We start from the raw sequence: 12,837 nt of genomic DNA on the forward strand, positions 1-12,837 counted from the left end.
GGAAGCCGGGTGTGTCTGCAAAATTGGGCTATGTGAGGGTGTGTCGGAGCATATCTCTAGTTGGAAACACCCAGTTGTCAATTTATTCATATATCTCTAGGAGGAATGACAGAACAGCGAGGTGCACTATATTATATAATAGGGAATAAATGATGTACTAAAATACAGGTCACAAGAGGTGACACGCTGTTTAAAGTATTTGTTCATCTTTGAACATCAGTTCCCAGTATGTATGTATGTATGTATGTATGTATATATGTATGTATGTGTATATATATATATATATTATAGTGTCATAATCCGCATAACACGGTAACTTTGCATTTCTTGTACTGATGCTGTATTGAAGCCTGCAGATCTTTTATGTGCTGTGCTTATGATCAGATAGTAAGATTACTATACAATGCTTTTTGTAGTGCAAATATTCCCCAGAATTTAAAATATCCCAGGTTAACTCTGAGCATTTTCAGAATTGTGAATGTCCGTTCTGGACTGTAATACTTACCTTACATGGAAGTTGTAGTATAAGTAATGTTTTTTTCACATTTTTCACATTAGTTCAGCTTTTTTTTTTTTGTAGATAGTTTATACATAATGTAAGGTCTTGGGGGTGGGCATTCACCTATAAAACCTAGCAGTTTTCTTACACGGGTAGGTTTTTCTACCTGTCGGCAAGTGTCAGTCGAAAAAATAGTTTTTCAGTTAACCATGACGTGGCAGTCATTATTAGTATGTACCACTGATAATGTGATCATTCGCTTCCATACCGTTTTGGTTTCTCGGCTTCACGTCATAACAGATATGCTGCCATTTTTATGCCTGTATAAACAATGCACTCGGCTGACATATGGGTATATGCTTACTTGTCTGGTGACTGGTTTCATGATTACATGGGGCACATATTTTTTTTTTTTTTTTTTTTTTTTGGGGGGGGGGGCAATAATTGACTGGTGTAAATGGGCTTTTAAAGGGAGTCTGATTCCAGGACACTCTTGTCACACCAGCTACATTACATGGTAGGTGGGGACGTTATGCTGAGCATAGTCCTGCAGATGCCCAATTTCCTTGCAAAATTAGTTTTTAGAAATATGCAAACTTGGCTATGATGGAGGCTTGAATTGCTTTAGGAAACGCCACCCAATATTGCCATTGTACAACTGACTGACCATTCCTTTCGTTCCAACACCCATGATGCTTGTTAAATTACACGCATGCGCCTGGCGATTCCCAATAGACATGTGAGCAGTACATCTTGTCTGGATAGGAAGAGGCTGTCACTCAAGTGTACAGAGGTGGCGTCCGGCTGTGATTTCCAATCAAGCATGCATATAGAGCCCTTGAAGGCTTTGGTATGCCCCGTTGTACTTTTAGCATCATGTACAATTTTCGGAAAACTGCATTTTCAATTAAATGGTGCACCTATTGATCCATCTCAAAGTATGTTGGTGCTCAGCATTATGTCCTCTATAGTGCACTGTGGCTGGTTCCATATAGAATTTTTTAGTGACTGAAAAAGCTTAAAAAATAAATAAATAGTTTTTTTTTTTATAGTTCCTCGTACTTTAATAAATTGATTTCAGGAATTGCTAAATGCTCGAAAAGCTTTACGCTAGGGTCCCATGCAGCAAATCTCTGCAAAACAAACCACAAAACTCTGCAGAAAGACCACAGTATTATAATTGACAGGCTGCAATTTGCAAAAAACACAAGCTTTTTTTGGAAATTGCAGGATTTCTGCTGCGGGTGTCTTTTTCAGCATTGTGTGGATGGGATTTGTCAGATTCCCATCCACTTTTGCAGTGTTTTTCGCTATAAAGTTTCCGCTGCTGCCAATACACTTCGAATTTGCAACATAGGGCTCCATCCTTAGAGGTTTTCGGGTTTAAGGTCAATAAAGCCTAATCACATATATACATTGTATAGAAAGCTATACTGCCGGTGCTTACTGAAACTAGCCTCACGTCTGCGTGGTGGGCTCTGTTAGGAATAAAACATTACTATTGTAAATGTGTCCTGATTTTACTTTGGCCTTCAATTTCTCGCTATTTATTTATTTAAGAAATGAGTTTGCTGTAAGAGAATGAAAACAATTGCATATATAGAGACTGCTATATACAACTCCTAGCCCTGTTTTCAGAAGTGAATTTGATTGTAGCATAGAAGGTTGACAGAACAAAAAGACCCCCTGGTCCCTCTAGTCTGTCCTGGTATTATATTGTTTTATCTTAGGGTAGACTTGTGTATCCCAGGCAGACTTACATTCACTTACTGTAGATTTCCCAAACCCATCTGCTGGAAGTTTGTGCCAAGCTTCAACTACTCTCAGTGAAATAATATTTACTGGCACTGCTTCTGATCTCCCACCACAACTAATTGTGGTGATTGTGTCCTTTTGTTTGTTCAGTTTTTTGTTTTGTTTTTGTTTTTTTTAAACCCTTCCGTCCTGAATCATAGTTTCATAGTTACATTTAACATATGTAAAGTTTTCAGTCTTTCCCTTTTATTCCTTAAAGGGGTATTCCCACCTCACATACTCATCAGTCTTCACTCTTGTAAAATCTTCTTTCTTCCTGGTTTCTTGCATCATTTGGTGGGCGGGGTTTCACAGGCAACCTGCCGTTTAGCTCCACCCCCAAATTCGCGTGTAGCTCCGCCCACCCACATTAGACTATGAAGTACAGGCAGCAGCAACTCCATTCTGTGTTACATACAGACACTGCCTGTCTCTGCCATAATGAACACAATTGAATTAGCTAGCCTGATAACTGGGAGAACAGAAGAAATGAAAGCAGCTCCTCTCCCCTATCTGAGAGCAGGAAGCTAGGTCACGTGGTGTAGACACAGGAATAGCTAGATACACAGGCTCGCTCCCTGCACTTAGCCCCTCCTCCCTCCCCCCTGAGAGCAGCAGATACATCACTTGACTCAGGAGCAGATAGGTCAGGGCTGTGGCCACAAAAAATTGAATAAAGTAAGATAGTGGACAAACAAAGCAGCTTTGCTGAAGCAGTGTATTTAGGAAAAGTCTTACATCCACATTAACAAGCAGTATAGATAGGATCCTTGTGATGGGACAACCCCTTTAAGGCAATACAAATTTATTTAAGCCTCTCCTGATGTTTTATGCCTCAGACCCTCCACCATTTTTGTAGTCCGCCTTTCCATCCATTTGTTGGTTGGGTCTCCAGAACTGGACTCCGTATTCCAGGAGTGGTCTCTCCAGCGCTCTATACTTGTCTTACCTACTATCTGGCTGCCCTGTGCTCTCATTTTCAGATACTAAGACCCTTAAATCCTTCTCTTCTAAAGTCCTGGCTAACAGTGAACTGCCAATACAATACTCATATAGAAGGTTCCTTCTCCCTAAGTTTCCACTTTTTGGACCATTCATCCAGTAAAGCTAGATCTTTTCCCATGTTACAAACCCCTCTAGGCATATAAACCCCATTACATCCTACCAAACCTTCTCTTATGTCAAAATATAAAATATTTAAGAATAAGGTTTGGTACAGACCCCTGAGGCTACACCCCTTGTATCTGTCTTCAGAATGTACACCAGTCTAAGCAATGTTCTGCGAACTAAACACCCAACAGCAGCTGCACCCGCCCCTCTGCGAGTGTAATGTCTAGATTGTCTAATTCTCAACATTGTCTTCATAACCAGGCCAAGCTGTGTATTGCCTCAGCAGAATGAGTATGTTGTAATATAAAGAATCTTATAAAGTTGTAGAACCTGTCATTTATACAGCGCTCTAGCATATAAAGTCCTATGAAAAAGTTTGAGCACCCCTATTAATCTTAATCATTTTTAGTTCTAAATATTTTGGTGTTTGCAGCAGCCATTTCAGTTTGATATATCTAATAACTGATGGACACACTAATATTTCAGGATTGAAATGAGGTTTATTGTACTAACAGGAAATGCGCAATATGCAATAAACCAAAATTTGATCGGTGCAAAAGTATGGGCACCTCAACAGAATAGTGACATTAATATTTAGTAGATCCTCCTTTTGCAGAGATAACAGCCTCTAGTCGCTTCCTGTAGCTTTTAATCAGTTCCTGGATCCTGGATGAAGGGATTTTGGACCATTCCTCTTTACAAAACAATTCAAGTTCAGTTAAGTTTGATGGTCGCCGAGCATGGACAGCCCGCTCTCAAATGATCTGAAAACAAAGATTGTTCAACATAGTTGTTCAGGGGAAGGATACAAAAAGTTGTCTCAGAGATTTAACCTGTCAGTTTCCACTGTGAGGAACATAGTAAGGAAATGGAAGACAACAAGGACAGTTCTTGTTAAGCCCAGAAGTGGCAGGCCAAGAAAAATATCAGAAAGGCAGAGAAGAAGAATGGTGAGAACAGTCAAGGACAATCCACAGACCACCTCCAAAGAGCTGCAGCATCATCTTGCTGCAGATGGTGTCACTGTGCATCGGCCAACAATACAGCGCACTTTGCACAAGGAGAAGTTGTATGGGAGATGATGAGAAAGAAGCTGTTTCTGCAAACACGCCACAAACAGAGTCGCCTGAGGTATGAAAAAGCACATTTGGACAAGTCAGCTTCATTTTGGAAGAAGGTCCTGTGGACTGATGAAACAAAGATTGAGTTGTTTGGTCATACAAAAAGGTGTTATGCATGGCGTCCAAAAACAGCATTCGAAGTAAAACACTTGCTACCCACTGTAAAATTTGTTGGAGGTTCCATCATGCTTTGGGGCTGTTTGGCCAATGCCGGCACTGAGAATCTTGTTAAAGTTGAGGGTCGCATGGATTCCACTCAGTATCAGCAGATTCTTGAGAATAATGTTCAAGAATCAGTGACGAAGTTGAAGTTACGCCGGGGATGGATATTTCAGCAAGACAATGATCCAAAACACCGCTCCAAATCGACTCAGGCATTCATGCAGAGGAACAATTATAATGTTCTGGAATGGCCATCCCAGTCCCCAGACCTGAATATCATTGAACATCTGTGGGATGATTAGAAGCGGGCTGTCCATGCTCAGCGACCATCAAACTTAACTGAACTTGAATTGTTTTGTAAAGAGGAATGGTCCAAAATACCTTCATCCAGGAACTGATTAAAAGCTACAGGAAGCGACTAGAGGCTGTTATCATTGCAAAAGGAGGATCTACTAAATATTAATGTCACTTTTCTGTTGAGGTGCCCATACTTTTGCACCTGTCAAATTTTGGTTTAATGCATATTGCACATTTTCTGTTAGTACAATAAACCTCATTTCAATCCTGAAATATTACTGTGTCCATCAGTTATTAGATATATCAAACTGAAATGGCTGCTGCAAACACCAAAATATTTAGAACTAAAAATGATTAAGATTAATAGGGGTGCCCAAACTTTTTCATAGGACTGTATATTATATAGTCATTCCAAAGAACGTATTTAAAGGGATGGTCCCAAGGTACACAAGGTAAGTCATGGCTGTTTTCTCCTAACCGCACCACACCTGTCCTCTAGTTATGTCTGGTATCCCAGCTTCTCTCCATTGAAATAAATGAGGCTAAGCTGCAATATCTCACACCAACCTATGAACAGATGTGACTCTGAGAAATCAGCTGTAGTTTTCTCATTCTGGCCCATCCCTTTAAATTAAAGTAGTAAGAGATTCTGATGCTAATGCACTGGTTAAAAACTAAAAATACTAGATTTTTACTAGTCAAGATGGTCTATGTGATAATTCTTAAATCTAGTGTCATGGTTTCTTCTTAATGTAATGTATATCAGATCTGTAGGCACAATGGACTTTTATGGTGGCAGATCTTCATGTACTTGCTGTTTTCTCTCCTAAAAGGCTGGTTTCCACTGCTATCTCTGTGGCAAGAATAGCAACAGCGAGAGGCAATGGCAGAAACACATCCAGTCTGAGAAGCATAAGGATCGGGTGTTCACCATAGAAAGTGAAGATAGTTCCTGGAAATATCGCTTTCCAGCCGGGGAGTTCAAGCTGTGTGAAAGGTGAATGTGTGTTTACTATGTCGGGAAGTACTGAAGGGTTTGTATGTACATAGTAACCAAGGAAAGTCAATAAGGCCACATGGATTCTTGGACAGTCTTAATACATGAATGTCGTATCTTATCTCGTGATAGGTATGAGGAGACGCAGAGTTGTCCGCAGGAAAACAACTGCCCCTTTGCGCACGGAAGAGAAGAATTGGCAGAGTGGCATGAACGCAAAAAAGTCTTGCAGTACAAAGTTTCCAAAGCCCGTAAAGACATGTTACTGGAGCCCAGCGACTCTGACTTTGGCAAATACTCCTTCATTATGCAAGATCTGGCAGAAGGATCTGAAGAAAAAGGGACAACAGAATGCCAGTGAAGCTGAGAAGTATTCATGTCATCCATTCAAGACGTTGGTTGTGGATTGGATTTGTAAGGCTGGATTGCTACCATTAAACAATAGATCAGTGACTCTAGGAAACCTCCCAATTTATACATTATGAAGTATTAGTGTGCCCAAAGAAATGTGTGCAATCCGAGTCTCCAGGATGTGAAATGTTCTGTGTATTAAGATATATTGCATTTGCAACATTATCTTGGGTGCGACATCTTCATATATTCCAAGTTCCTTCCTTTATGAATTGTAAAACAATTTTAATTTTGCCATTATGCTCTGCTTTTTATGTATAGTTAACATTTGGTAGTGGAATGGCTCATAACTTCCGTACTACAGTGTTAACTCTGTGACTGCCAAAATGAAAAGCCTTAATCGTTTTAATTCAATCTGAAGTCTGTGTAATTGAATAGTTAAATGGACAGGTTATGGAAACATAGAACGTAGTGGTGAGCGGAGTTCACAATGGAAGCCCTGTTGTGTGGATATGGGGGATTGCGGTCCGTACTGTAAGGGAGCCTTCACACAGAGTAAACCCGCGTGTATTTTTGCAAAATACACGTGTAAAAGTAAGACTCCCATTGACTTCAATGACATTTTACAGGTGTAAAAAAAATATCATTGAAGTCAATGGGAGTCTTATTTTTACACGTGTATTTTGCAAAAATACACGAGCGTTTACTCCGTATGAAGGCTTCCTAAGTCTCCATGACTTTTCTCTTCTGGCTTGTTTCCCCCTCCTCTGTAGGATGACGTGGTCCTCCCAATATCTTCCTCTACATAAGGTTCTACCATGGCTGGACAGATCCTAGGAGTGTGACTAGTTACCGCTCTTGGGACTCTCTTCTTCTCTGGTTCCGATGCTTATGTCGCCAGTTCACAGAAGGGGTGAGAGTCCTAGGAGCAGTAAGTAATGAGAATTGTACTCACCGCCCACTCCTAGACCCGCCAGCAACCAGTGTGCATTTCATCACTACTTATAGACTCGCTCATTGGCCAGGCCACCATTTTCCTAAACCATCTTTCATGAGAGCAGAGTCGGTTAGCAAGGGGGTGTTTTAATGGTAAAACCAGCCCTTGTGTACGCCCCTGGATAAGATGGCCATCTCTTACTACTCAAGAGCAATGTCTGTGTGTGTTTCTGCCTTGATATTCTCTTCCTTGGCTGAATATGGATTTGAGCAATGAATGGTCAGGACAGTAGGCTGGGAAGTAAGCAGGGGAGGAATGTGATAAGTGGAGAAAGATGAATTTCACCCTGAAAAGATGTTTTACAAAGTTTGTTATATTCACTGTATGAATTTATGAGAAAAAAATAAATGAATTAATGTAAATGGAAGCTGAGCTGTAGTCTCAGGAGCCGTGACTACAGTGTACACAGAGTGGTCTCCTTCAGTCCCCCCTGGCTGTGGTTCCTGATATTAGCTGATCACTGAGGGCGCTGGGAAGTTAGTGGTACAAAAATAACTGGATTTCTATCTGGTTTTTTTTTGTGCCGGTGAGGGAAATAAATGGAAGTGCAAATGTATAATGTTTTAAGGAACAGTAAGTTAAGTGCCAAAGAGGAAAAAGAATCTGTGTGGTGGCTTGTAGGGAAAGGAAAAGGGTCTAAGTGATTATTTCAATGGTCCATGATGTTGATGATCACAAGCATCAGATCAGAGTGCGTCCATAACTTGGCACCCCGTCCATCAGCTGTTTTAGGAAGCTGTGTCACTGCTTGCTCTTGTTAGGTCAAAGAACTGTGGCATGCTCAGTATACAGCTGGTAAGCGGAGGTGCCGGGTGTCAGATCCCCACTGATCTGTCATTGATGATCTAACCTAAGGATACATTAAGTCATAAATATAGTCCTGGAAGAACTCATGGCAGATGGTATTATAGGTGCGAATTACTTGTATGGAACACTGAATTTTTTTTTATTTTAAATATTTTCTCTTTCCATTAAACACAATTAGATTTTTTTTCGTTCACAACTATTAATATGAAAAGGAAAAGAGGTAAAATGGGTTCACAGGATCACAACAATGAAGTGGCGTCACAATTGGCTCTTATTGTCAATGTTCCTCCTGATATAATTAATGGTGAGGGGTCTTGTTAATTTAAGAGCATAACCATGTCATCACAGTTAGGTGGGGAGGGGGTTATCACAGCCAGTACAGGGCAAAAGTAGACTTGTTGTTTGTAGGATCTTTTGTAACACAAAAGCAACAACCTTACTATTCTACTTTTCTTTTGCACCATTTCCAAATCTCTAGAACCCCTCTAGTGTCTCCTTGCTTTCTAACAATGCCCTCTATGGTGATTGCGCCACCTGACTACTGCTATTTAAGTCGTTATCCTATTTTTGTGGCTTTACTTCCAAGTATTACTCTTACTACAAAAACTAATTCTTGCCTACTAATCCCCAGCTGCTCGGCCATCACCAGTCCATGGAGCCGTGATGTTTCGTATAGGTATGTGACTTCTCTAGCCAGTCACACATGATAATGTAGGACTGTCGGAAATGAAAGGGGTAAGAGTAGGTTGGGCAGGACATTAGCCAAGGGTATACCAAAAGACCCGCCCTTGACTGGTATAACGTTTCTTCAACTGTATTAAAAAGCATAGTTCAGTGAGCTTGTCAATATATCTGTATGAAAGTAAATGTATATACCATACAGAACCTATTTTTTAATGGTAGGCAATGGCAGAAGTATGCCATGGTATAAGTATATAGCGGCACATTTGTTGGCCTGCATAGTGCCAAACGCAGTGTGAACCTGGCCTAAGGTTTAGTATAGTAAAGCCAGTGTAGAGGTACTAGGAGGTTTATAGAGTTTTGTACGGGATTGAATGAAGTTACTTGTATACACTATAATAAAATGCCAGTGGTAAGGGACGGTATCCCTCCTGTAAAAAGTGGACTTTTCAGCTACATATGGTAGAAGCTGTTCAGTCTACCAAGTGTTTAAAAACAAATGGCGGCGCATCATATTGAGTCACTGCATCTGATTTTTCACAAGAAGGCTCATTGCTGTTCGTGACCTGCTTCTATAAAGATCCTTCTAGCACAGTAGCTATAAGGAAAACTTGCAATTTAAAGAAATAGAATATTGTCCTAACCTGAAAACACAAGCGAAGAATAGAAATAGCGCTGGAGCCGACCTGTTCCCTTCATGCTTGCGCTATGCCCTAGTGCACACTACAGCAGGCATGGTAACAGTCTGACGTCAGTTTTCCAGGATGCGGATACTAAACCACTGCTAACCTTCTATATATTTACATAGTACATTCTATATTTGCATGGCCATTCCATTGTGTGGCAGCTTGCTTGTGTCACTTCTGGATTAGTATTGGAGTGTTGATGGCTAGTAGTATTACAGCTTTGGTGATGTATGCTGACTTCGGTGTGGTTTTTGATGTATAAGGGCTCGTACGCCCCCTGATGATTTGGGGTAGTCCCTTTTATGTACAAGGAAAGCTTTATATGATGTGGTCTTTGTCCTGGAGGTAACATGGCTTAAAATGTTTTCATGGCAGAAGTCTCATTAATCGTGTGTAATGTCTTATTACTGCAGAACCTAGTAGCCAGTATGAGTGTATGTATAGAAATCCTGACATTTGCCTCTTATGCAATTAGTGTTATTAGTATATTTACTATGCAAATTGCGTACTTTATAAATAAAGCTTGTTGACAAGAGTGCTGAATGTTCTGCTATACTGCAACTTTGGTCCCATAGATTATGCTGGGAGACTGTGAGTACGTGGACAGTGGCATTTGTTTACATCCAGACCTTGGTGGAGGCGGTATACACATAACGTATATAGTTCTAGATCTGTACTATATGTCCGGTCTTGGGCGTGATCATTTCAAACTTACTATATGTATAGAAACTCTAGGATTCTAGGTTACAAACTGGTTTAAGGCCGAGGCCCCACGGGACGTAAATGCCGTGCGCTGCATGAAAAATCGCAGCGTTGTACAGTGCAGGCAAAGTGGATGGGATTCATGTGAATCCCATCCCCACTTTGCGGAAAAGATCGCATCGCAGACACGCTGCGATTTTCAAAGCCGTTGCGGCTTTGCAAATCGCAGCATGTCAATTATATCTACGGAAACACCGGCGGCTTTCCCGTAGATATAATGTTAAGAGAAAGTCCGTAGAGGAAAACTGTGCACTTTCTCTTAAAAGCGCTGTGGAAAGAACCGCAATGCGTTCACGCAGTGGTTCTTTCTGCAGTGCTTTAGCGCTGTGATTACGGCCCGTGGGGCCTTAGCCTAAAGGAGTTTCCCAGGATTACAAAAACAGTTTGCTTTTTTCCCTGAAACCGTGATGTTTAGCCCTGGTCCAGACATGGATTTGCAGATAACTGCATTTCCTAAACTCTATCCACATGCAGAGACATGAACGTGCTGCGGCAATTCGGAAAACTTGGCACATGCTTATTTTGTTGCAGAAAAGCAAACAAATTTAACAGCGGTTTTTTTGAGCCAAGATATGCGACAAGAGGAATGCCTCAGCCTTACAGAGAACAAGGTGAAAACTGTTTTTAGCAAATGTGGATTTGTGCCAGATTTTGTATCATTTCGGGGCGGTATCTATGACAGAAGTACTCTGGCATACAAAAACCTAATCTACTGTAGGATCCTCATGTTACATGGATACTTTGTGATTTGCCACAGACCTAGATAGAAAATGCACAGCATATACCTGCCTTGTGTGAACATACCCTGTCAGTCCACAGTTGTGTTATCAGTTCACATTAATATCAATAAGTGGTGAAACTAGTCATTGATAAAACAAAAAAATAGTCATTTGAATGTAGGCAGCTTTTACTATGCATATCATTCTACATATCTGTGCATGACCACTGCCTAGCCCCCAGCGTCAGATCGCCAACTCCAGAAACCAATAACTCGCCCTGTGATACATTGTAGTTGGAAAGTTCTCACCCACCCAAGTTATATACATGATGGATTTTCTAGAAGTGTGTGTTGCATAAAGCTGTTTCCTAATGGCTGTTCTTTCCTCTTAGCACTGGTAGAGAAGTGCTTGATAACTCATCCGGATGTCGCATAGACCATTGATAAGGCCACTCCTTTGTGCAGTGCAGTTACCTACGTGTTGCTTATTCCGTGACAACATTTCAATCCTGTTGGGCTTATTTTGAAGCCTTGGATAGAAGGTACCAGGGATTGGACCATATACATGATTTCAGTGCCTTGGTGCCAATGTATGTTTCGTTCACCTGCTGCCAACCCTTACGTTGCACTTGGGTATAATTTACCTTTTGTGTTTTGTAATGAGAATTCTGCATGTTGTGTGTGATTCCTATTTACATCTATTACATGGTGTATTTCTGCCACATCCCATTTCAAGCAGAGAGACATTAAACGGCATAGTATTGACCATTCTGCGGAGTATGGAAAAGTGTTCTGTCTCTTTACTAAATGGCAATGGAGATCTTATCCCAAACAATGTCTTTTTATCTGCCTACATCAATAAAAATATTTTCTCTGATTTAGTGCCTCATTGTGTCTCTCAGCTGGTTCCATACTATAGTTTAAGCCAATATGACTTTCATTATTTTCGTGGTGGATCCTGGAGGAGGTTGATGCTCCTTTTCTGTTTTTGGACTGTGAATTTGATGCTGATTTGGGGGCAAGTTCTTACCCCAAATCTGAGACTGATTATGCCCAGATTCTGCCTACCATTATTTTTGAGAGATCACAGCAGGACTCTGAAAAAATCTGCGTCTGTTCAAATAAATAGACGTCCCTACCCTTTAGTTTCCCTGTAATACACACAAGCCCGTAGGGGGCAGCTCTCATTAGAAAAGCAAGAGAAAGAATGCAGAAATGCAGGAGTTCACAGAAAGGAGACACAATTTGTTAATAGAATATATTACGGAATGTATGTACTAAAAAATCTAAAGATGTTGGCAAAGTTAGACTTTAAAACCATAATTACCAGCTAGATAGTTTTTCGTATACATTGTATCTGTTGGGATCTGTGGATCCTTCTATATAATGCATGTAGTACATACCAGCAACAACATAGACAGTATGGGGAAATTCTTACATTGATTAAACTGATACCAAACTGTAACAGGGATCCAATTTACCATGTGCTATTTTTAATACTGGTCTCTTATGTTGTAAGAAGGCTTTTGGGCCCACCTTCAGGGACTAGCAGTGACTGCTACCTCTGCACCTATAGCTGCGCCCCTATGTGTCTCCCTACCACCATGGGGTAGTAGATGCTGTGAGCAGGAATAGTTTGACATGTCTAATCCTTTGTTCTTCTGAAAGATGATACGACACTCTAATGTGCTTCCAAGAATAACAAAATGGGAATACACTTCAGAGACAGGAACAGTGCTAAAGAATGTCTAGGAGGACATTGTTTCTCCTTGTGAAAACTGCCTCCTTGCATAGCGAATGTTATCAGTCCGGCAGTGCTCCCTGGCAAAAGGGAATGTAAACGGGCTCTCATTCA

At 40.7% G+C, this 12,837-nt stretch overlaps 1 protein-coding gene across 7 annotated transcripts in view; it reads left to right on the top strand.

The window, feature by feature from the left end:
- Positions 1-6,953, top strand: part of ZC3H7B (zinc finger CCCH-type containing 7B) — a 50,445-nt gene extending 43,492 nt beyond the window's left edge. For all 7 annotated transcript variants that reach the window (XM_075286499.1, XM_075286498.1, XM_075286500.1 and 4 more), the window contains exons 22-23: positions 5,817-5,980; positions 6,113-6,953. In XM_075286499.1, the coding sequence (XP_075142600.1) occupies positions 5,817-5,980; positions 6,113-6,341 (393 nt within the window). In that variant the 3' untranslated portion in view covers positions 6,342-6,953. The remainder of the gene's footprint in view (positions 1-5,816; positions 5,981-6,112) is intronic.
- Positions 6,954-12,837: the final 5,884 nt, after the last annotated feature.

The sequence above is a fragment of the Leptodactylus fuscus genome, chromosome 9 (assembly GCF_031893055.1).
Source record: "Leptodactylus fuscus isolate aLepFus1 chromosome 9, aLepFus1.hap2, whole genome shotgun sequence".
NCBI classification, from domain to species: Eukaryota; Metazoa; Chordata; class Amphibia; order Anura; family Leptodactylidae; genus Leptodactylus; species Leptodactylus fuscus.